At 41.5% G+C, this 21,948-nt stretch overlaps 1 protein-coding gene across 2 annotated transcripts in view; it reads right to left on the bottom strand.

Moving 5' to 3' along the window:
* Nucleotides 1-10,514: 10,514 nt before the first annotated feature.
* Nucleotides 10,515-21,948, bottom strand: part of AMOT (angiomotin) — an 84,348-nt gene continuing 72,914 nt past the window's right edge. For both annotated transcript variants that reach the window (XM_077826420.1, XM_077826421.1), the window contains exons 10-14: nucleotides 20,787-20,977; nucleotides 18,128-18,250; nucleotides 17,163-17,395; nucleotides 16,342-16,566; nucleotides 10,515-15,845 (exon numbers count right to left, since the gene is read on the bottom strand). In XM_077826420.1, the coding sequence (XP_077682546.1) occupies nucleotides 15,745-15,845; nucleotides 16,342-16,566; nucleotides 17,163-17,395; nucleotides 18,128-18,250; nucleotides 20,787-20,977 (873 nt within the window). In that variant the 3' untranslated portion in view covers nucleotides 10,515-15,744. The remainder of the gene's footprint in view (nucleotides 15,846-16,341; nucleotides 16,567-17,162; nucleotides 17,396-18,127; nucleotides 18,251-20,786; nucleotides 20,978-21,948) is intronic.

The raw sequence follows: 21,948 nt of genomic DNA, 5'->3' as shown, positions 1-21,948 counted from the left end.
TGAGCCATGACATTGCTGGGAAATAGGGAAGTGAGGAAAAGAGTTGCGGAGGGAGTGGGAGTAATGAAAACACAGAATTTTTCATCTTCAGGATGTTGATTTAAATCCAAGGGAGGTAGGCAGTGACTAAGGGCATGTTTACACTTACTGCTGAGCGTGTGTGGTGAAGATGCTCCATGCCGACGTTGAATAAAAATACATCCCCGTGAGCAGCAGAAGCTATGGTGGGAGAGCTTCTATGCACACGAGCTCTATGCCAGCGTAATTTGTGTCACTCGGAGGGTGGAATATTCACACCCCTGAGCGACACAGGTTTTGCCAACATAAGTGGTAGTGTAGATAGAGCCTAAGGGGTTCCAACACCTTTTGGGTGAAGTCAGTCCATTTCCTAGTGTCCACCACACAATGCTCATTGAACTGCAGCTCAGTTAAGAGTCTCACTGTGACCCAATTCTTGGCTGCTCTTGTGGCATAAAGGACTCCAGCGACGACCAGATCCCCTAACAGGAACCTTCCAGCTACAGAGGGGCTCCCCACACTGACAGGTGGTGGTATAATACCCCTATTCCTCTCACAGTCCCTGACATAGGGATGTGCCAGAAGTATAGCCAGAGTGCAGAATGCCCTGTCCTATCTGGGCTGCAAACCAGCCACCAGCTTAGGTTGGAGCAGCTCCTAGAGCCATTGTTAACTTGTATCACCAGCCATGCCAGCCCTTACTCCATAAATCCACTTTTGCCCTTGCTTCTCCTGGGCTATACCTCCTGATTTCACGTCTAGAGGTGATTCCACCAGATCACGGGTAGGCTGGGACGTGTGAGCATGCATTACCACTCCCTTACTTGTGAGAGTAAACAGAGATCTTCAGACTCCAGCAGAATCAGAGTGGCCCCTTTGAGCACAATTAAATTCAAACAGGAAAAAAAATTAAAGAAAAAATGTTACGCTAACATTACAAGCTGGGTGAAACCTTATTGTTGGTTGAATTGAGACTGATCATTAAGATTAATAGGTATGAGCTCATCCTTCAGTTAAAAGAACTGTAATGATAAATCCCCACCTAAGACCAAAAAAGAAAAAAAACAAAAAACGCATGTGAACCCAGGCAGGAGCTTTTACTGGGTATTGTTTTGGGGAGAGGGTGTAGGTGGGAAGGAGGGAACGGACAAAAAGCTGGGAAAGACACATACACAGAGAGCAAGAATATGCACGCACACGCACGCGTGCTGAATGTATGGTGGCTGACCCTAGAAGAAACCTGGGGAGAGGTTTTGGGTCTGGAGTGCCGGCTGAAAAAAGTGCTCTTGGTGTTGGGAGCAAAACCAGCAGTTTCCTGTATTTGATTCCTGCTACTTTTCAGAGACAAAGGACTTTCGACCGTCTTTGTAAATAAACAAAACAGCATCAAAGACATACCTGACTGTCAACTATTTTTCCTCCTAACTGGAGCAACCTACTAGACCCCAATATTTTGGCTAGCCGCTCCAGACAAAGGGGTGACAAGACAGACAGGAACAGCCCACAGCACTGTCAATTGACTTGTCGTGTATTTCTTTTACAATTCTGTAGTTTAAAAGAAATAGGTGACCACAAATAATTTAAAAATATGAAAAGCCAGCCAGGAAATCTGGCTGCAAATGTTGGAAAATGCATTTCTAAGTGAAAATTACTCACTTGGTTTTGATCTCATGGGGAGATAGGATAGAGAAAGGTTAAAGGCATCCAGGGACTCAGGAATGCAGACCTGGCATTCCCATTTCACCTGAAACAAGAACTTGAGGGTTTACACACTGAACTAAAAATAGGAAAGATTTAGGATATTGTTTGCCTTAAAGGAAGGGGAAACTTCTGAACACAAGAGGAAACAGGCCCCCTGGACACAGTTGGAGACCTGTTCTTTACAAGCAACGAATTAATTCTTGTTATGGATGAGAGGTCAAGAAGGATGTGAGAATTAAGTCTTCTGTTTACAGCCTGGATGATCTTCCCTGCACTGCTATGGCAACATACCATAAGACAGAGCAGCACCATTAACCCTGCTCTGGGGCCTGATCCCGGAAGGTGCTGAACCTTCTCCACTCACAGAGACAGCAGGGAGAGCTGAGAGCATTCAGGGCTAGGTTTACAAATGGATCTAGGTCCCTAAAGATGAAGCTAGGCACTCAGTGGCATTTATTCAAAATGCTTAAGCCGTTTAGGCACCTAAGTCCCATTGAAAATCAAGCCCTCAGTACCTTGCAGGACTAAACTCCTAATAACTAGGTTTCCACAGTATGCATCCGATGAAGTGAGCTGTAGCTCACGAAAGCTTATGCTCAAATAAATTAGTTAGTCTCTAAGGTGCCACAAGTACTCCTTTTCTCTTTAGGCTATGCCAAGGAATTAGGCCCTGTCATATTTAGTATGGGGTACTTAAGACATGGAAAATTAAGATTTCATTTTGGACCAGTTCACATTTCAGGGGGGCTTGTTAAGCTTGTTTTCACAGATTTCCACATTTGAAGCAAACTAGATGCTTTTAATTTTGTGCTGTATATTAAAGAGTGGGCCAAATTTGGATCTCTATTACACTGAAGTAACTCTGAGTTACTCTGGATTTATACTCATACAAGTGAAATCAGAAACCAGCATGTCACAATGTGTATATACAGAAGCAAAAGATATCTCCTTCTGTGAGATTTTCCAAAGCTCTTTACAACAATTCCTAGTCCCTAGCCCTTCCTGGAGTTAGCTCTAATTTTTATTTTTAAGCATTCCCTGTTTAGGTTCCATAGTTGTTGCATGTCTCAATTTGCTCTTATTGCTTTACTTTATAAATTTATTTAGTCTAATTTTCCACTGGTGTGTAATCTGCATTTAACAGCAATGCAATTTCCTTTCAATTATTTTAAAAATATGTTTGGATGCAAACATTTTAATGAGTCCCAAATTTCCATGTGCGCAGTTGTAAACACTCTCGCATCTCTGTGCACAAAAACTCTACCCAAGGAGACAATCCAGATGAGGGCAAAGGCTTCTGTAAATATGCACTGGTACCTGTTAAATGCAGAGAACTTACACCTCTCCCTCTCTCTCTGAGAAACCCCCAATATACAGAGACAACACAATTACATCACTCAGGACTTTTCCCCATGTTTGGCGCAACAAAGAATAAACTCAGTCACATCATGTGGGCCCAGGCCAACTTCTGTTTAACAGAAAGACTCCAGTTTACTTCAGTTCAAGTAAGACCAAGCCCTAAAGACCTGTGATAGAGTAAGCTGCCCCACAGACCGCCCATCTGCTAAATTGCTAATTCACAGATTCTCTCAGACTCCCTTTCTGAGTTATATGCAAAGTCTCAAGGAGAAGATACAAAAAGAAAACTCAACTGCAGGGTGGACGCTGCAAAGCTGCTTCTTCCATCTTCCAAGTGCTCTTATCTCAAGAAGTAGAAAGTTGGACATTCCTACCTTAAGACTGATTTTGGCAGGACTTTCTCTGGAAGCAGGAGAAGCCAGTACTTGCTCAGAGCTGTTGGACTCCATTTTAGGTCATGTGATAGTGAGGCAGGTGAGTGCTGCTGTTCCTACCTTAATACAGCACCATCAGGTGTTAAGGCTGCAGTATTGCAAAGAAGGAAACAGTGCAGCTTCCCACTGAAGGGGAGAATTTGTGCTAATAGGTGGTTAATTTGCTCTAATTCTGGTTTGTTTGTGTGTGACTTGTTAATGATGGACCCTTATTCCCTCATAGGCAGAGGAATTAGGGTGGGAAAATGTTTTAATGGGAGAAAAAGTAATTAATAAAAGAGTGAAAGAGAGAGAGACAGAATGAAATGAAACCTGCATGGAGAAGTGGAAAGGGCTGATTGGCTAAAACCAGTAAGGGGTGGAGCCAAGGGATTATAAAACTGATCTCCAGCTCCAGAAGCTCAATCCAGGTCAGGACTTGAAATCAGTTAGAGATGGGCTCAAAGGTTTCAACCAGATGCCTTTTTGCCCTGAAAAGCAGGTTTTATGAAGGGGAGATTATTTCATGAGACTGTTGTCACTGGACCATTGTCAGTCAAACTCATATTCCTTTATGGGATCTTAAATTAGAGTCCATTTACTTTTGATATCTACAATAGGTTCCTGACTCCTTTCTGCTCTCTGTCTCATCACTGTTTCAATGAAGCTATACACCCTGCCCCCCACTACAACTGTAGAGTGACAGGCCCTGATGCTGCATTCACTTAGGCATATTCTTAACTTTAAGCATGTCACATTGCCAAGAGTGGGGCTTAGATCTGGAATAGTTGGGATATCTTCTCCATCTGGGATTCCTCCATAGCCTCCCTCTCTCTCTCTCATATATATTGGTGCCTGAATAAATGCCCTAATGAGTTTTCTGCTCACAGTCAATGGGCCTGGCCCCATCCAGGATACAGGTTCTGAAATGAGACTCAGTCCTATTAGCAAGATATGGGCAGGGCTGGTCCTATCCTGTCTCACATGCACTGATATCAACAGACAGTACATGTCACTGAAAAGCCCAGACAGACCGTCCTTAAAATGGGTTGGATACCAGAACAAACCAGGGCTAAGTTTAAACAAACAGACTTTCCAGCATCCATCTACTCTTTCCTTAATCCTTGAGGGGGTCATATATATTTGTACTGTGTATTCATACTAAGTCAATAAAGCTATAATAATGTAAATGTAGAGCAACAGTTATGGGCCAACATATTGTTGCAACGTACAGATTTCCTCTGCTGGCTCCGTTTGGATAGGTTTGGCACGGAAGCCCAGTGCGGGGGACACTAGCATGAGCTTGACTATACACAATAGAAGGGGCTTGTCTACAGGAAGAGTAGAAGAAAAAGAATCATTCACTTCTGAGTTCTAATCCCAGATCTGCTATTGGTGTGCCTTGGCCAATTCACTTCAACTCTCTGTGCCTCAGCTTCCTATCTGCAACATAGGGATGATTAAATTTACCAGAATATAGAGGTAGTGGAAGGCTTAATTTGCAAAATGCTGATGTTGTTACATGGTAGGGCCCATTTACACTACTCCTCAATGAATTCCCCAAAGAGCAAAAGCCCATAATAATATAAATAACTCCACTGCCTTCAAACTCATTTTAGAACATTAATAACGGTTTTTGTTTATTATGTAACTAACTCCCAAACCTTCTGCTGTATTTTTCATCTGCTGGTGCTGCCTGGCGCTGTATCTGTATTTGTGCTAGATTGTAAATGTGAAGAGGAGGGGGGTGAGACCATACACACACACAGAGGATGTCACGCCTATTTTCCACTGAGCTACTTTTGCCAAGAAGTGACATTGTTGGAGCATCCAGCCAAAAACAACCAGGCTAACCGTAATCAAGCGATCTTTAAATAACTCCTGACAGATTTTTTTTTTTTAATGAGAAGTCTTCTACATCTGATTAAACTATACTGCAAAGGGGGACTCATAACCTTTCCAGTTTCCTGGCCTTGGTCAGGGCTGTGTTGCAATTACCAAACACTGCACTGCAGTTTTTAAGCTAAAAAAAAACGTGTTTCAAACTCCAATTCCCTTTGCACTCACTCAACAGTCTCTTTCCACAGTTTTGTGATTTCCTCATGGAGATCAACCAAATTGGTAAAGTAAATATTTCCATCTAAAAAAAAGTCTTCATGAAAACTGCAGGCGGTTCAGTTCTGTTCTCATTTGTATGCTGGTGAGGTAGAGGTAGAATTAATTGAATTGAAATTTAATATAATAATGTCAGACACAGGAGGTAACTGTTCTGCTCTACCTGGCACTGGTGAGACCTCAGCTGGAGTACTGGGTCCAATTCTGGTCACCACATTTTAAGAAAGGAAGACACATTAGCTAGTGGTCTGACAGAAAATACTGCACTGAACAGAGTATTTTGGCAGGAGCAGACACATAGAGCAGACCCCATTTGATACAACGCAAGGAGGAAAAAATGTTTAAGATGTGACCAAGCTGGAAAGAATCCAGAGGAGAGCAACAAAAATGCTAAGGGGTTTAGAAAACATGACATAGGAGGAAAGATTGAAACATGTTTAATTTAAAGAAAAGAAGGCTGTAGGGACGGACATGAAAAGTTTTCAGATATGTTCAGGACTGTTATGCAGAGGACAGTGATCAGTTGTTCAGGGGGTTGTTCAGGGAGCAGTTGTTCAGGGGGTCAGGGAGCAGTCAGGGGACAGGGAGCAGGGGGTGGTGGATTAAATCTATACCTACCTCCTATAAAACAGAAATTAATGACCTGCCAATGCTACATGCAGATGACAATAACATTGAATGTATGAATAGTTTTTCTCTCTAGGTAGTCACTTGACAGTGGGAGGTTCTATAACCAAGGAAATCACATGTTGCATCAATCTTGGATCAGTGGCATTTCAGTGTCTTCAAAGGGCTCTGTTTGAGCAGCAGGATATCTGTTTGGCAACTAAGGTACGAGTGTTCAACATGGTACTAATAATAACCCTGTTAGATGGAGCAGAAACATGGCTATTAAAAGCAGCTGAGGAGAGGAAACGAAACAGTTCTCAGTGTCAAAAGTTACAGCAAATATTTTTAACATCTGTTGGTTTGATTTTGCCATGAAAAAGGAAACACAATCCCAGCAAGCTGCAGCTTGCATCACCTGAGAACAAGACAATCGTTATGGTGGGATCATGCCCAATGTGCAGAAGGTGCCACACTTTTACAGAACGTTTATAGGGCTGAGGTTGAAGGAAGTAGAGCACAAGGCCAACCGTGAATGAGGTTGGAAGATGCAATTTTGAGGGATTTAGCATGCCTAGGTCCTTCCATATTGACTCCTGCTGAAGGAAGAGACTTGCAAAGGACCATTCAAGGTGGAAGTCCATTCTACGGACCATCAGGGCTACATCATAGCAATGTGACTTTGCTGCTGCTGTGCAGAAACAAGCGTCATCCATGAAAACCCAAAGTTTTGGGAAATATGGGGGACGCTCATGTTACTGTTATTGGAAGGGTTGGTCAATTAATGCACTCGCCAGAAGGTGCACAGTTGTTGGTATGAACTCCCTGGAGCTATGTGAACAGATTACACCTGTTACAAATTCAAAACTTGGCAAACTGATTGAGCGAAACTGATCTGAGATTCACACAAATCTTCCTCTTCATGGAAGCCAGGGAGAGAATTTATGGTTTAGATTCCCAGCTATATAAGACTTGCAAACATGGGAGAGGGCTGTATGTTGAGACCATTACACAGTGTGTGTGAAGAGGGGTTTCTTTTCTCTGAAGTTGATATCAGAGTGTAAGATTTTAGGCAGCTCAAAATGAAAAAAGGAACAGGTCCTCTACATAACATTTTAGGGTGAAGGAGGGGACATGCAGCCCATTCAAATTTGTCCTCTATCTGCCTTTGGTTTGTCCTTCCATAATTCCAGTGGTTGGCTGCGCAAGAGAGGATACCACATCCCCACTCTTCTCCAGTGGGCCTGTCTATTTCTGAAAATTTTAAGATTTAATTTAATAAAAATCAAGTTTCAGGCTCTTATGATTAAAAGTAAAAATTTCCAAGGTAAGCAAACTGATGCAATTCTGCCCTACAGTCTATACTCAGATTCCATGCACAGTTGCCAACTTTCACACAGTAAGTAAGCACCCCAACTTTCACAATAAGTCAAAAATCAAGCTAATCCCATTTCAAAACAAGGCCAAAACAAGCCAATCCCTAAGAACCCCAACACTATATGTGACTAGATTCCCCCCGGTGTGCAGCCTGGGACTCTGGTGGGCCCGCTGTGCATCCCTGACTCTTTCTCTTGCCCCTTGTCCCTGCTTGCCCCTTGCCCCTGCTTGCTCTCACCCATGCTCCTGCTTTCCAGGAGCCAATCAAAAAAAAAAGAAGCAACAAGCTACATGCCAAAAACTAGCCAACAAGCAACTCATAAGACAATTAAGCCAAAAATAAGCCCAATTTTGCCCCCCCCCTTTTTTTTGGTGTGGGTTTGGCATGTCTTGATTTCATGGTGATGGATACACAAGAACCAATGCAGAACAGACCAACTAGCCAGAAAAAATATCTCCTCAATATCTCCCCAGCTCCCCGAACAAGCTTCTTTACCAGCAAATATTTCCTGTTTTGCCAAATTTCTGTCCTGTATCCTGGTTGTGCTCCTTCAGACATGCACAGTAGAAAGGAATAACAATTCATCCAGAAGAAATAAAAGACAACAACAACAAAATACTACAGACTGAGTTTTATTTTCCAGCTCCTGAGCATGGCAACAGAAAAAGAGAATAGTGCAAAAATAATTCTTCTGTTAGAAAACAACTCACTGTAAAACTTACTGGGGAAAGAAAGCAGTTACTCTGCCTAAGAAACGTTCCTTCTACCGTTAGGATCTCATAGACCTACCACTGGTGAACTCAGTTTTTTACTAAAATAAATACACAAATAAATAAATGTAGCTTTGTGGGGGAGGTTTAAAAAAAGGGGGAGGGGGGGACAAATTATTATCGATTGAAAGAAACACTATTCCTCACTCTCGACATTTGTGCTCATCAGTTTTTCCCAAAACTACAAAAGATTATGTCATTACTCCCTGTCTCCTCCCCCCCTCAACAAAAATGTCCCTTTTAAGAGGCCTTTAACCCCCTGAAGAGCAAACGGGGCCTCTTGTTGCCATCCTGTTTTATACATTTCTAGGAAGTCAATTCCAGTTACAGGATTTGTTTTTACAAGAAAGATGCTCAGATTCTACATTACATAGGGGAGGGGAGTCATTCATCTGCCTATGTAAGTGACTCAAACTACACTGGGATTCTGTGTATTTTAGCAATTGCTTTAAAGCGTCTGTTAAAATATAATAAAACGGTTAGTATAATATAATTATGCTTGAAGTTGCTGTACTCCAATTAAACCTAGGCCAGATATGAAAAGCTCAGTGGAAAGCAATAGCATCCCTTTAAGAGTATTGTCATGTGTACACTAGCCAACGAATTGTCTGGGGCTGTAAGCTAGCTTTCCATTGGTGTACTGTGTTCAATTAGAGCCCCTTTTCCTGGTAAAGGGAGTTACATACATGCCAAGGAAACAACAGAACCCTACACTTTTCCAGTTTCAGTCTGCAATGACATGGATCTATTTTTCCATGTAAAGATCCAGCCATTTAAAAACGGAGTACCAAATTAAATTAGAATTTGTTTTTAATTTAAACCCAAACATTTGGCACATCAAGACTCAAAGAGCAAGGAGAGAGAAAACTCACACCGAACACTTGCCCCAAAAGCGTTTTTCTAAGCAATAATACTGGGAACTGTGCAACCCGGAAGGACAGAACACACTGGGACAGCTGTATTGTAAGGCTTGCCACGTATGGATGTGCTAAAACAGGTCTGTCAAACAAGTGCAAGGACAAGAGAGAACCAGACTTATCACTGCAACGGCCCTGATCCAACACTCATTGTAGTCAATAGGAGTCTTTCTACACTGTCGTCAGTGGGTGCTGGGTAAGGCTCCTGAACTTTAATGAACTTTGGCTACATTCACAATGAATGGCCAAACTATGTTATGAACTGGGTTTTGCACCATGTTTAAATGGTGTTTAAAAGGCAACTTGCAAATGCACTACAGTTGCACTGCAGAAAAGCCAACTGTGCAGAAATCCACTGCTGTTGTCCATGGATTACACAGCTAAACAACAAGACAAATGAGCTCGCAAGCAAGGGAGACAGACAGAGACACACCCACCCTCCATTAAAATTTCTGTAGTGCTGTGACCAATTGTTTTAATTTAACCTCTGGCTCCCAGATTTGCTGACTCAGTATTATTTAAGAAACTATTGGCAGCTCATGAAGATTAGAAATATCAAGCTCCTCTTCTAAAGATTAACAATGAAAACACATCAACTCCGACAAGCCTGCTGAGACCTACTCACCTCCAGATGATCAGCATTCTTTCCCTTACAATGCAAGATAAGGGTGAAAAAAAAGAAAAGAAATGGAAGTATTCAACTCATACCAGAAGTAAATGAACAAACTTTACATCAGCAGCTTAAAGACAAAGGGCAAGCTTTTCAAAAGTAACTTGTGATTTTGGGTACCCAATTTCAGGCAAGCAAAAATGGCCAGATTTTCAAACAGTGGGCCCTTCTCAAATTGGGTAACCAAAAATTGAAGAACCCTAAATTGCCAGTGCTAGTCAAAATGTTCCAAATTTAAATTTTTCAACCCGGGGGAGGGGAGGAAAGAAATGGGATTAATTTTTTGCCAAACATTTTTCAGAAAAAATTTGATCCTGTTTTTCTGACCTGCTATATAATTGGTTGGGAAAATTCACATTTTGCTTTTTTGACCAAAAAGTTTTTCAGCTAAAAAAGGGACACCTTCCCCCCTCCCCCCCCAAAATTCAAAAAAATAGAAGTTTCCCCACGTTTCAACCACATTTTTGAAAATGTGAGCCAGAGAACTGGATTCTCCTCTCACACTGGTGCAAACTCCATTTACTCCGATCTACACCTGCGTAAGTGAGATCAGATCAGGTCCCAAAGTGAACTGGATTGAGTGTTAATACCCCTTTTTGGCATACACAGAAAATGTCTGTGGTAATTAAAAACAAACAAACAAAAAAAGCAAACTTATGATAAAAATAAATTTCAAAACACAGGATCCACATTTTAAAACACATTGAAGATATTTTTATGGCTAACTACAGACATGATAATACAGACATTTACAAAAGATTTAGTGCATATTTACACTTTTTAAAAAAGAATTAAAGCTGCCACATTCTTCAAAGATTTTAGGGCTATTTCAACAAGTGAGTTACAAAAGAGCTCATTCTCCAATTATGAAATCAACTTGACAATTTAAACAAAAAGGAAAAAAATAATCCACACAATTTATTTTAATATAGATTTATATAGAAAAAAAGACCATTCTCTTGATACATTTTCTACGGTTGTTAAATAGCAAACTTATCATGTTTCCATTCATGGTTTGATATTTTGGACCCTAAAAGATAAGCAGCACATTGGTCAGTTTCTTCTGGCTCTTCCCTGTAGGTCACAACTCCAGGGAAAGGAAAACCAAGACAGCATAAAATGTAACCCATCTAACAATTACTATTCTATAAATGGAGAACTAGAGGACTAGAATCCTGGAGAATATCTCTCAGAACCACTGAAGTCAATGGGAGTTTTACCATTGAGTCTATGGAGAGGCAAACCTCTAAAGGTTCTGATCAGCATCAAGTTGACCTGTGGATATTGAGTGGAATCCCAAAGGACAAGTCACCCGAGATTTATTTCAACACTTCTGCTTCTGGTCCCAGCCAGAAAGCGGAGGTGAATGAAAAATTATTTAAACATTTGAGAACTAAAACAAAACCCCCAAAGGCTCTGCTTGAGTTAGGAGAGGGAAGGGCCTGTTATTTTAATCTAAACTCCTTAGCTCAGTACTTGTTTTACATTTACACAACAGTGCAAACAAGACAGGTTTCAATGCTTTCCTGAAAGCCTAAGAAACATTACTAGAAATCATAAACTAAAACCACCCTAGAGTAAGATCTTTTGGGGGGAGGAAAAGAAGTATTTTCTTCATAAATACAGTAGTACAATTATATTTACTGTCTTTTACTTTCTAGACATAAAACTGCTAGCTTTTTTAAAAGTTCCTATATGAATATACGAAAAGAGAACCCCTAGGCACATTTGACACAGTGTGGAGAATTACAGTAAATCCTGTGCAGGCGCTCACCAGTCCTAATGGGTGTTAAAATCCAGAGGCCAAAAAAAGTCTGTCCATACTAAATGTGCGGTGTTACACGACCACCGGTGTAATGACCAGATAAACAACAGTCTCTGTGGTGGCTGCTAGTAATAGGATTCACTGGACAGATGTCTAGAGAGACTATTGCAACACATAATTTGAGCAATGGACTCCTGGAGCATGCAGTGTTCTTGGTAACTTTTGAGTGAATCCTGCAAACCAGCCGCATGGATAGCTCTTAGGAAAACCCACTAACTCATTTAATCAGCAAACAGCTGTTAGATGGGAGCATTTAAAGTCACCAGTGACATGGGGCCATATCTGAACCAATCATCTAGTGATGAAAGGTTCTGTCTCCTATTACTCAGTCCCCTGGGCCATCAAATCTCAGGGAGTTCCCCATGGAAAGCATTTGTGGGATTGGACACTTTGTGAGCATTTAAGGGGAAAGAGAAAGAGATGAAAAATGTATGCTTGTTCTGCTCTACAAAGAGGAATATGAGGTTTTCCTTATAAAAGCTGCAACTCTGCTTCTAATACCCGAGTTTAAGACAAACTCTTAGTCTAAAGTTTGGTTTGAGATTTAAGCTCATTGCAATTACTTTGAATTACAATCTTACTTCAGTAGAAAGTAGTCTACAGAAAGAAAAGGACCAGGTGTGCAGTTTGACTTCTTTAAGTAGCTTCTGTTTAAAAACAAAACTGAAAAATCTGTACAGAGAAAGACTGAAAACTATATCACACGACTCCCACAAAGAAAGCAGCTTGTTTAGATTCACATCAGGATCACTCAGGGAAGACTTAGGGGAAAGCACATATTCCTGATGGCTCCTAGTTTGTCAACCCAGCAAGAGGACCTCAGATCCCCAGCTCACACAAGAATAATCCACCTTTTTTTCCTTTCTTTCTTTTTTAAATGGCTGACTGTAATAAAAACTTAACTCACGACATCAGTGCTAGAAAACAGGGAACTTAACTAAAGCAATATGAAATTGTGGGCAATGTTTCCTTCCAAACTCATTCACATTTGCACAGAACTGCCAAAGGCACCATGTAATACTGAAGTTTTTCATTACTGGAGACCTCTAGCCTGCATTTTCAGGAGGAGACCATTGCTGTGCAGGTTCTGTGTTTCATTCAGAAAGCCTAACCCTCTATTTCTTTTCTTCATTAGAATAATTACAGTGGAATTTTGTTATAAGGAATGAGTTGGGGGAGGACAAACAACCAGTGTTGACTGGTCCATCCTAATCATCAACACACATGGACCCAGGCAAACTGGAGTTTACCCAATCAGACATATGTGCATAATTGATCCATAAATTTTAGTTCCAATGCCGGTCAACTGAGTTAGAATGGACTAATGGGCACAGGATAGAACATTTCTTCCCTGCCTCTGAGTAGCACTCAAGAAGGTACAGTTTTCCCAGACTTTGAAAGACTAACGAAAAGACTTCCACTTCTCACCCTGAATCCCTCTCACAGCTATACTCTCAATCTCCCTAGCTGTTCACTGTATTAAACCCAGCACACAAAATGTACAATAGGGAACAATCCTATGGCAGGAAGATGGATAATGTCACACAATGCATCCAATGACAACAAAGAAAGGAGAAGCATCATTTAGAATCATCCCAGGTAGGCATTACTTGATGTCATGGGATGAAATTAAGCAAAAAAGAACATTAGGTATTTTCAACAGTGAGAGCTATGAGGCTGTGAAGGGCATCCCCATGGGAAGGGGAAGAACACTTGCCTGGACAAAATATAACAGAATGAACTTTAAGGAACAATTCTGTACAGGCCAAGAGGAAAGACGAGGACCTACCTGGTAGAGCTGGGCCAACTCTTAAAGTACAGCTCTGAATTATCCCACACATTGTGGGTGTCCAGTTTTGGGGGGTGGATTCAGGCTGTTAGAGAAAGAGGTCAGTGGCAAAGTTAGGGTATTTGCACTGTGGCCATCTCTTACCAACATACTTTGCCATCTCTAAATTTTATGGTTCTAAGAGCTCTCAATGATTAAAATTAGCAAGTGGCAAACCCACCAGGACCAAGAGGAATTGCCTTTCAAGAGTAAAGCATAATCCATTCTGCTGAACAAATGCTTCAAGTAAAATATAATCCCACTCTGAGCGGATATTTGGGCATTACAGTGTTAACTTTGGGATAGGATGAAAACCAAGAAAGGTATCTGAGGCCTACTAATGGGGGACACCTTTCTGGGTTTTCTTCTCCCCTGTAAAATCCAGGCTGCTCCCACTGATCTGTTAAGGCCAATTACTTTAATCCTTTTAAAAGCCGATTAGCCAGAGGCTAGAAGACACAGTACCAATAGGTGATAGCGCTGCAGCCTCCATACTCCCACTGCAATTTAGGGCCTAATGCACTAAGGTGCCTAGTGCTCTCGACTCAGTGGGAGTGAAGGGTACTGAGCCCATTGTAGGATAAGGCTTGGTGCTTTAATGTGAAGCTACTTCACTCCATGGCAAGATTTGGCTACTACAATGCTGTAGTGGAATTTTGGGATCAGCTGAGATGCTTTAGCAGCACTGTCAGGTAAAGAAATAAAATTTAAGGAAACCAAGTGTTTTAAAACAAACTAATATTAATACAAGTGTTTTCATAATTTTTTTAAAAAACCCTCAAAACAAACCTTTTTTAAAATGTGTCTGAACACCCCCCCCTGCAGGGTTTGCAACCCATGCACTGCAGCATTTGGGCTAGTTCCTAAAACCTGAAAGTGAAACTGATGATGAACAACTGTGAAACTTATTCCCTTAAATACTTTAAAACACAGAAATGCTGCTCTCTCCAGTTAGAAGAGGGAAATATTTTGGAAGCACACAGAATTTGCCACTTGAAACTTTTGACAATGACCAACTGTACCCTTTGCCTTGTATAAGGTACTAACTTGGACACTTTGCTATATGAAAAGAGAATCCGTTATTTCATGGAATGAGGGACATACAAACTAGAAAGAGATTTGAAATAGAGGGAAATATACCAAAAATAATTCTCTATCAAGGTCTAATGCAGCAGATCAAGTTGCTAATATTCAAATACTACAGGGCTCAACACCTACACTGGTGGAAATTCAGAGTAATTCCACTGAAGACAGTGGAGTTACAAAGGTGAAAAACAGATGTTATTGAGATCAGGATTAGGCCCACAGTTTCTTCATATTTATTAACTTAAAACCTGAATGCAATATATTATTTATCTACTGTATAAATTACTCAAAATTATATATGTATAAAAGTACTGGGGACCCTCTGATACTGCTGAAAACAACAAACATGACATTAATCTCTGGAGTTATTAAAAATAATGCGACTGAGATAGAGTACAAAAAAAATCCCAAAAAGTGCATGAGCACATTGTGAAAACTGAAATCCTTCCAGCCATGGAATATGGGATATCCATGTTGACTTCGTACTACTGAGGGCAATAGAGAAAAAAGCTCCCTTGATCATCTCTTATGAGTTTTACAAAGCTACTCAGAATACCTGTACTCTGGAGCCTTCAGTGACATTCAGAACAAAGCACACCAATTGGTTGTGAGTTACGTGGTCATTGTGTGACCTGTGGTGCTCAATAAATTTGCAGAGTCATTACGCCCATCTTGGCAGTGTTCAAATGAAATTAACCAACTGCTGTGAAAGTAAGTACTATTTTTTTTAAAAAAAAATACAAGGTTTTAAAAATACTGAAATTAAAAATAGAATTTAGTGCATTTAAGACCTTGGTTTTATCCAGACATTACCAGATCCAGTATTTAAAAACAAGCTTGGGGAGGAAGAGAGGGGAGGGAACGACTTTCAAAGAACAAGTATTTTATAATTTAGAACAAATTATAAATTAACCTGTCCACATTTTGGAGACATAATATACAAGAGCAAAGAGCTGAGTGTTCCTTTATTACTCAGGTATTCTATTTTTTCTAATAAAAGTGTCTTTTTTAAAAAAATTCTTGCTATTGTGTCCCAGCTTTGATACAAGTTCAGCCTTTCAGATGAGGTATTCCACCATTTCTGCATCAGTGAGGTCCTGCCCCAAGCTGTGAACAGGCGGTTTTCTTTCCAAAGTGCTGGAGTGGAAAACTGGCCCATCTATATCAAGAGGAGGAAACATATCAGAAAGAATCAAGCTATAACTCCAGTTGCCAACTACAGCTACAGTGGGGATATTATTGGAAGAAGGGAGTTTCCTGCTTATTCATAAAGGCAGTTTGTGATGCTGGCCAACAGACGGACAGCAGCTCTTGAAATTTAAAAATTCAGATTTTCTCTCTCTTTCCTTACTTTCTCTCTTTCATAGTTATGCAATGATGTACAAATCTGCAGTGCGTTAAACTCAGTATAGTCACTCTGGCTTTACACCAACATAATGGAGATCAGAATCTGTCCCTTTGGCATTAACCTTTCACCAAATGGCGCTCTGAGATCCAGCCTTTACTGTGATAATCACCTAGCTCATATCACCCTTCCAACATCTAAACCCATAGAATTGGCAGTCCCAAAAGGCTCTGCATGACTAGCACCCTGAAACAGAAATTACACCGACCTCATACCAATGCTCCACTGGGGACCAGCTGGGTCTAGTTACCTGTTTTGTCTGAATTGTAGGGCATGCTGGTCGTGGGAAGTCGCCCGGGTACAAGGGCCACAGCAGAGGAAGCAGCTTTATTTTGTTCACTTCCCCTGTCTGTCTGAGTGCTGCAGTCTCGGCTGCCCGTTTTCGAGTGTGCAGACAGCAGCGGGGTGGAGGGAAGGACCGGCGAGGGCGTTGAAGAAATGGATTCCGAGCGATATTCTGGACCCAGCAGAACACCTTTGTGGACAGAAAGGGAAGAAGATTTTAAAGCACTTACATATAAGGAGCATCTCAGCACTAGTTCTGCCCAGTTCACAGTTTTGCACTTCTCCCCCTCCTTTCAACGGCCAATCTCGAAGTGCTTTACGAAGGACTGCATTATCCCCATTTTACAGATGGGGAAAGTAAGGCACAGATGTTGGGAAAACCAAGGTCGCTCAGCACTATAAAGGTAATGTTGGAATAGGTTTCATCTCCTAGGCCCTATCTCCAACCACTAGACAATGCTGCTTCCCCTCCACGGCCCACTTCTGTGTAGTCCTGCTCACCCTGAAGTCAATTGCAAAAAATTCCCATTTACAGCAATGGGAGTAGGTTTGGGCCCCAAGCCATCTACAGAAAAAATAACTAATAACTTGGACTAACTACAACACATTTTCTCCAAATAAAGGCTGTGAGCCCTTCAGGCCCGTTACCATATCCTTGTATCTGTTTGTGGCGCACCTAGCACCCTCAGTCAGGACATCGTCCTTCCATTGCTTGCACTGCCCCGAGTGGTTTTAGACCGCGCTCCCTTAACATAACTAACCATGCTTTTGTTAGGATTACGTTACCTAAACTGCCCTTCCAGCTTTTGTCCTCCCTCTTCTCTTCCAATATGGGAGTGCTGCTCAGTGTTGAAGAGTGGGACAGCAAGCCTGATCCAGCGTTAGAAATTGACATCAGGGACTTAGCTGGTCTCATTGAAGATAGCTGATCCGTCTTACTGGTCTCTTTCCGGGAGCGCTGCTGGAGGACTTTAATCATGGCATCCTTTTCAATGATCTGAGCATGGAGAGTCTTTATCCTAAGAGGATAACAAAAAGAACAGTATCTTCAGGCTGATGCTTCAAAGTCCACTGTGTTCTCGTAACTATCCCTTGCTTTTTAGGCATTCGGTGAATTAGTGCAGCTCTTTGTTAAAGAGAATGCAACTGAGCTAACTAACTTGAATAATGGGTGCTCACTGGCCCATCGTGGCATAGGGCCAGATCATGGACAAGACTTTTTACACTTGAGAGATTTTCACTGAGCTCCCCACCTCAGGCTACTGGACACAACAACTGCAGCATCAGTTTGAGATCCAAGAGCTATGGCCAGAAAGCGAAGGGATAAGGAAGAGGAGGAATTAATGCTCTTCAGCAAATCTGCACTGTGCCAAACACCAAGACAAACACCCCCATGGAACCGCACTGTTAAGACATGATCCAAATTTACCTGAGCGTGGTGTTAGAAGCACACGTCTGTATGAAGGTGGTGAAGACGAACAAGAGCAGACAAATATGGACAGAACATTAAAAAAATAAATAGAATCAAGAGTCTGAGGGGCATTTTACTTATGAATCCAAACCATACCAACAGTGAAAGAAAATGCAATTGTTTTGTTCAACCAAGTGAACACAACCTGGTATCTCTCATTTTTCATTGCTATAAGTGAGGCTACCGATACCCCAACACGATGATTCCCAATAGCCTGCCCCAGCCATCAACTTAAAATTACAATGCGAAAGAAGCTGTCTGAGAACAAACTGTATTTTACCTGCCCTCCATGTCAAGACACCGCCTGTTGGCCATCAGGATCTCCTCTTCTTCCTTCTGAATGCGAGCTTCCAAAGAGGTGTCATAGCTAGCATTAGGCGAGTGGCTGATCACAGTTGTGTCCCTGAGAATGAGCAGTATAGCAGATAAAGGACCATAGGAATGCACTGTCCTCATCCCAACAGCACACAATGATCTCTCAAAACTATTTAACAAAGATATCCACTTCTTTGAGTAAAGGCTTGTTCAAGGTCTCCATTTCTGGCTATGGATCTCAAACCAGGAAAACCCATCTCCCAGCACTAAAGAAACAATACAGATGCCTTAAGTCACTAAAAACAAGGGCCTACTCTACACACAGTCCTGCTCATCTAAAGGTGTGTTTCTAAACGGATTTAGTTAAACCCAGGCAAGTTTGTGTGTAGTCCAGGACAAGGATGTAGGGAAAATGGCACCCCAGGATGAGAGGCTAGACACATATATTCTCTTTTAAGCTAGAATATAGTGAATTTGTGTCTGATGATTTTAGATATATAGTCCTCTCTCCTACAGGCTAGTGCTCAAACATTCTGGGTACTGGTTGGATATGGAGTATAAACAGCTCTCTTTCACTTTAACTTCTACACAACACACTTAGGGTTCCCCACTGTAGTGGTTTTCAACCTGTTTACCATTAGTGTGTACCAATACTACCTGTATGGCCCTTAGGAGGTCACACGGGCCACAGCTCTGTGCTAACTGGGCCACAGGTTGAGAACCACTGTCCCATTGCAATCTTTGCATAGTCTACTAAACACATACCAAGCATTTAATGCTGCTATACCCTTACATTTCAGATAGATTTCTTTTTAACATGTCCTAGGAAGACCAGCCTGCCATTTAGGTTAAAAACACCACACACCAAACACTCAGGCTCAGATTTTCGAAATCAGTTAGAGGATACAGACACCAAATAGGAACTGGACATCCAAACCCCTTAGGTGGTTTTGAGAGTCTCAGCCCAAATGTTACAGTAGGATGAGAAGAGAGTTTATGTTATTATTCTGTAGCATCCCATATTTTAAACAATGTGATGCAGGCTAATAAAACTACAGCAATATTACAACCCTTGTTCACTTCAATACCAGTCATCATGCTATGCCATTATACCACCATGTGGGTCCTAACAATTAGAAGGCCCCATATAACATAAATGCACATTCAAATAACATTAAGACTGCAGCAACCTGAGACAGGATGAGAGCTACCAAATCATTATAATGTGCCAATTTTACTTCCCATGGCTGGCAGGGTTAAGAGTGGAGCGGCCAGCATACCTCTCACTCTGCCAAGGCACGAACAGGGGATGCAGTGAATGGCAAAACCCCAAAATAAGGAACACAAAGAGACTATTCAGACAGGAAGCTTAAAAATGGTGTCGCCTTGAAATGAGGAACATTTGGGAGGAATGGTGGCCAATCTTAACTTGGAATTAACTTTCTGACTGTCAGATGCTAGGGAAGTACTAGATCTGTCTCTTTTAAGGACCAGCAGTTGGAAGGAAACAGGAAACTAAAGTCTGGAGATGGGAGCTTTCCTGACTCTGGAAACCTTCCTTGCTTGTTTACTTAAATACAACATCAACTGGCTTAATGTGTCCTCTCCCCATATGTGACAACCAACGGACCACACTCCTACTTATCAGCGTGGACTGAAAATATAACATGTCCCCTGGACACACATTAAAGAAGCCATTTAGAGAATCTCAGGGAAGCTGGAAAACAGTGCACAAGAAGCATTAATACCTTGAGGTAACAGGCTGCTTCTGGAGTGAGAGAAGATAACCCTTTAAATGCTAATGCAGCAAATACTGCAACTCTCCTCGCTGATTTTTATTATGATCCTGCAATAAGTTACGAACCTAGGCAAAAGTACCAAAGTTGCAACATCCGCACTTGAATCTGGTTTACAAAATGGACTAAAATAAAGCCCTCTGTCAGGAGGCAGGCACCAGTTAGCAATAAAATCACATGTAAGCACTGCCCAATTGCACTCCATTAGCAGCACTTGCTCACTAGCTAACTGAAGCCTATTGACAGCAAGTATTTCTGGATAGTCGTCTTGGAATCTAAGCTGGATACCAAATTTCAGACACCATTCCCTCCCTGCCCCCACAAACGATGCCATCTTATGCAGCCAAATGCTTTAAGCGGAATTTCTGTGTATGTGTCTTTGGTTAACAGCCATATTGTGGACAATACCACAAAGTAGTTTGCAAAAATAGTCTGGTGAACAAATGTGGCATTCAGGCCAAATGTGAATCACCACGCTTCCCAGATCTTACGTGACGGCAGCAAGGACAGATTCTTGTAAATCTTTTTCTGCTCTACCATCTATTTTTGAATCAACAGCTTCCAGGAGCCATTCAGATGAATACTTGTATGAAAAACACAGTTCTTTCATTTGAGAAAACAGTCCCTTCAAAGTTTCTAAATGCTGGCAACTATGCAGAAATCCCAGCAAAAGCAGCCAAGCTCTACCTCCATTCCAGGAGTTTTAGCTGATGATGTGTGCAGGGCAAGGGGAGGTGTCATGGAAAAGTGAGACTCAGGGTAACATTCGTTGGTAGGAAATATGACATTCTACTGGAAAAATACCCTGCTATGAATAGTCTCATTTACCTCTGAGCAGCCACCGTAGCTGCTGCATCCAAAGCAAACTGTCTCATCACGCTCTCCTCTAGGTACTTCTGTTCCCATTTAGTCATGTCGGCTTCCAGGGCAAGAATTCTCTCCTCCTTCTCCCGCAGGAGTTCCATAAGTGCTGTGGCGTTGTACTCCGAGGCACTGGCAGTCTGAGATGTACCTTGACGCTGATTTTCAAAAGAACAAAATGCATCAGAATAGATTTGGAAGACCCTGTTCTCACACGGGGGATGAAGAGGCCGGCTTAGTTATCAGCTTAATGGAGCAATCGTTGGGCAGAATTCTATGGCCTGCGTTATGCAGGAGGTCAGACCAGATGATCGTAATGGTCCCTTCAAGCTTTAAAATTCATAAATCACCAGCTGGGGCAAATCAGCTGAGCTCCACTGAAGCCATTGAAGATATGTTGATTTACCCCAGCTGAGAATCTGCCCCATGAATAATTCTGTTCATGAACACCGTGACCCAATTAAAATATTAGATAATACCCACACACTTACCACCACTACTCTCTCTCTGTATATATATCTATATTCTGGAAAGCTGTATCTTGTTACTCAGATGTGGTGACTAAAGCCCATCTACACAGCCAAAATAATAGGGGTCCCAATTCCAATATCACTCCAGTTTTACACTAAAGTAAGTAATGCCTCTACCTTAAATGGAGTTGCACCAGAGTAAGCAAGATTTGAATCAGGCTAAAGAGTTTAACAATCATTGGTAATGTTGTGCCACACTGAGTTATGAACAAGCGATGTGGATAAAGACCCAGCCACATCATAACCAGGTGAAAAAAATGCTTTTGCCTTGTATTGAGATTTCCAACACAGCTCCAGTCACAAGATGCAGCATGTGACATCATTCACTTATTACAATAAGGAATATAATTAGTTAGAAAAGCAAGCTTTGTTTATAATGAAAAGATGGAAAGTGTCTGGCACAATGACAAAAAGCCACTAGAGGCAAGGGAACTAGAACTAGGAGAAGACAATGTATGAGACCCCTTGTAATTTTTGCAAAATGAATCCCGGGTATTAGAAAAGGGGCTGAGATTAGACATTGTCACATATAAAGTGGGATCACATGCTATACTTGGGAACTGAGGGGGGGAATTAATTAAACTCTAAGAGGAGGTTTG

Source organism: Eretmochelys imbricata, chromosome 9 (genome assembly GCF_965152235.1).
Source record: "Eretmochelys imbricata isolate rEreImb1 chromosome 9, rEreImb1.hap1, whole genome shotgun sequence".
NCBI classification, from domain to species: domain Eukaryota; kingdom Metazoa; phylum Chordata; order Testudines; family Cheloniidae; genus Eretmochelys; species Eretmochelys imbricata.
The sequence above is the reverse complement of the archived record's forward strand: the minus strand, read 5'-3'. Positions and strand labels throughout refer to the sequence as shown.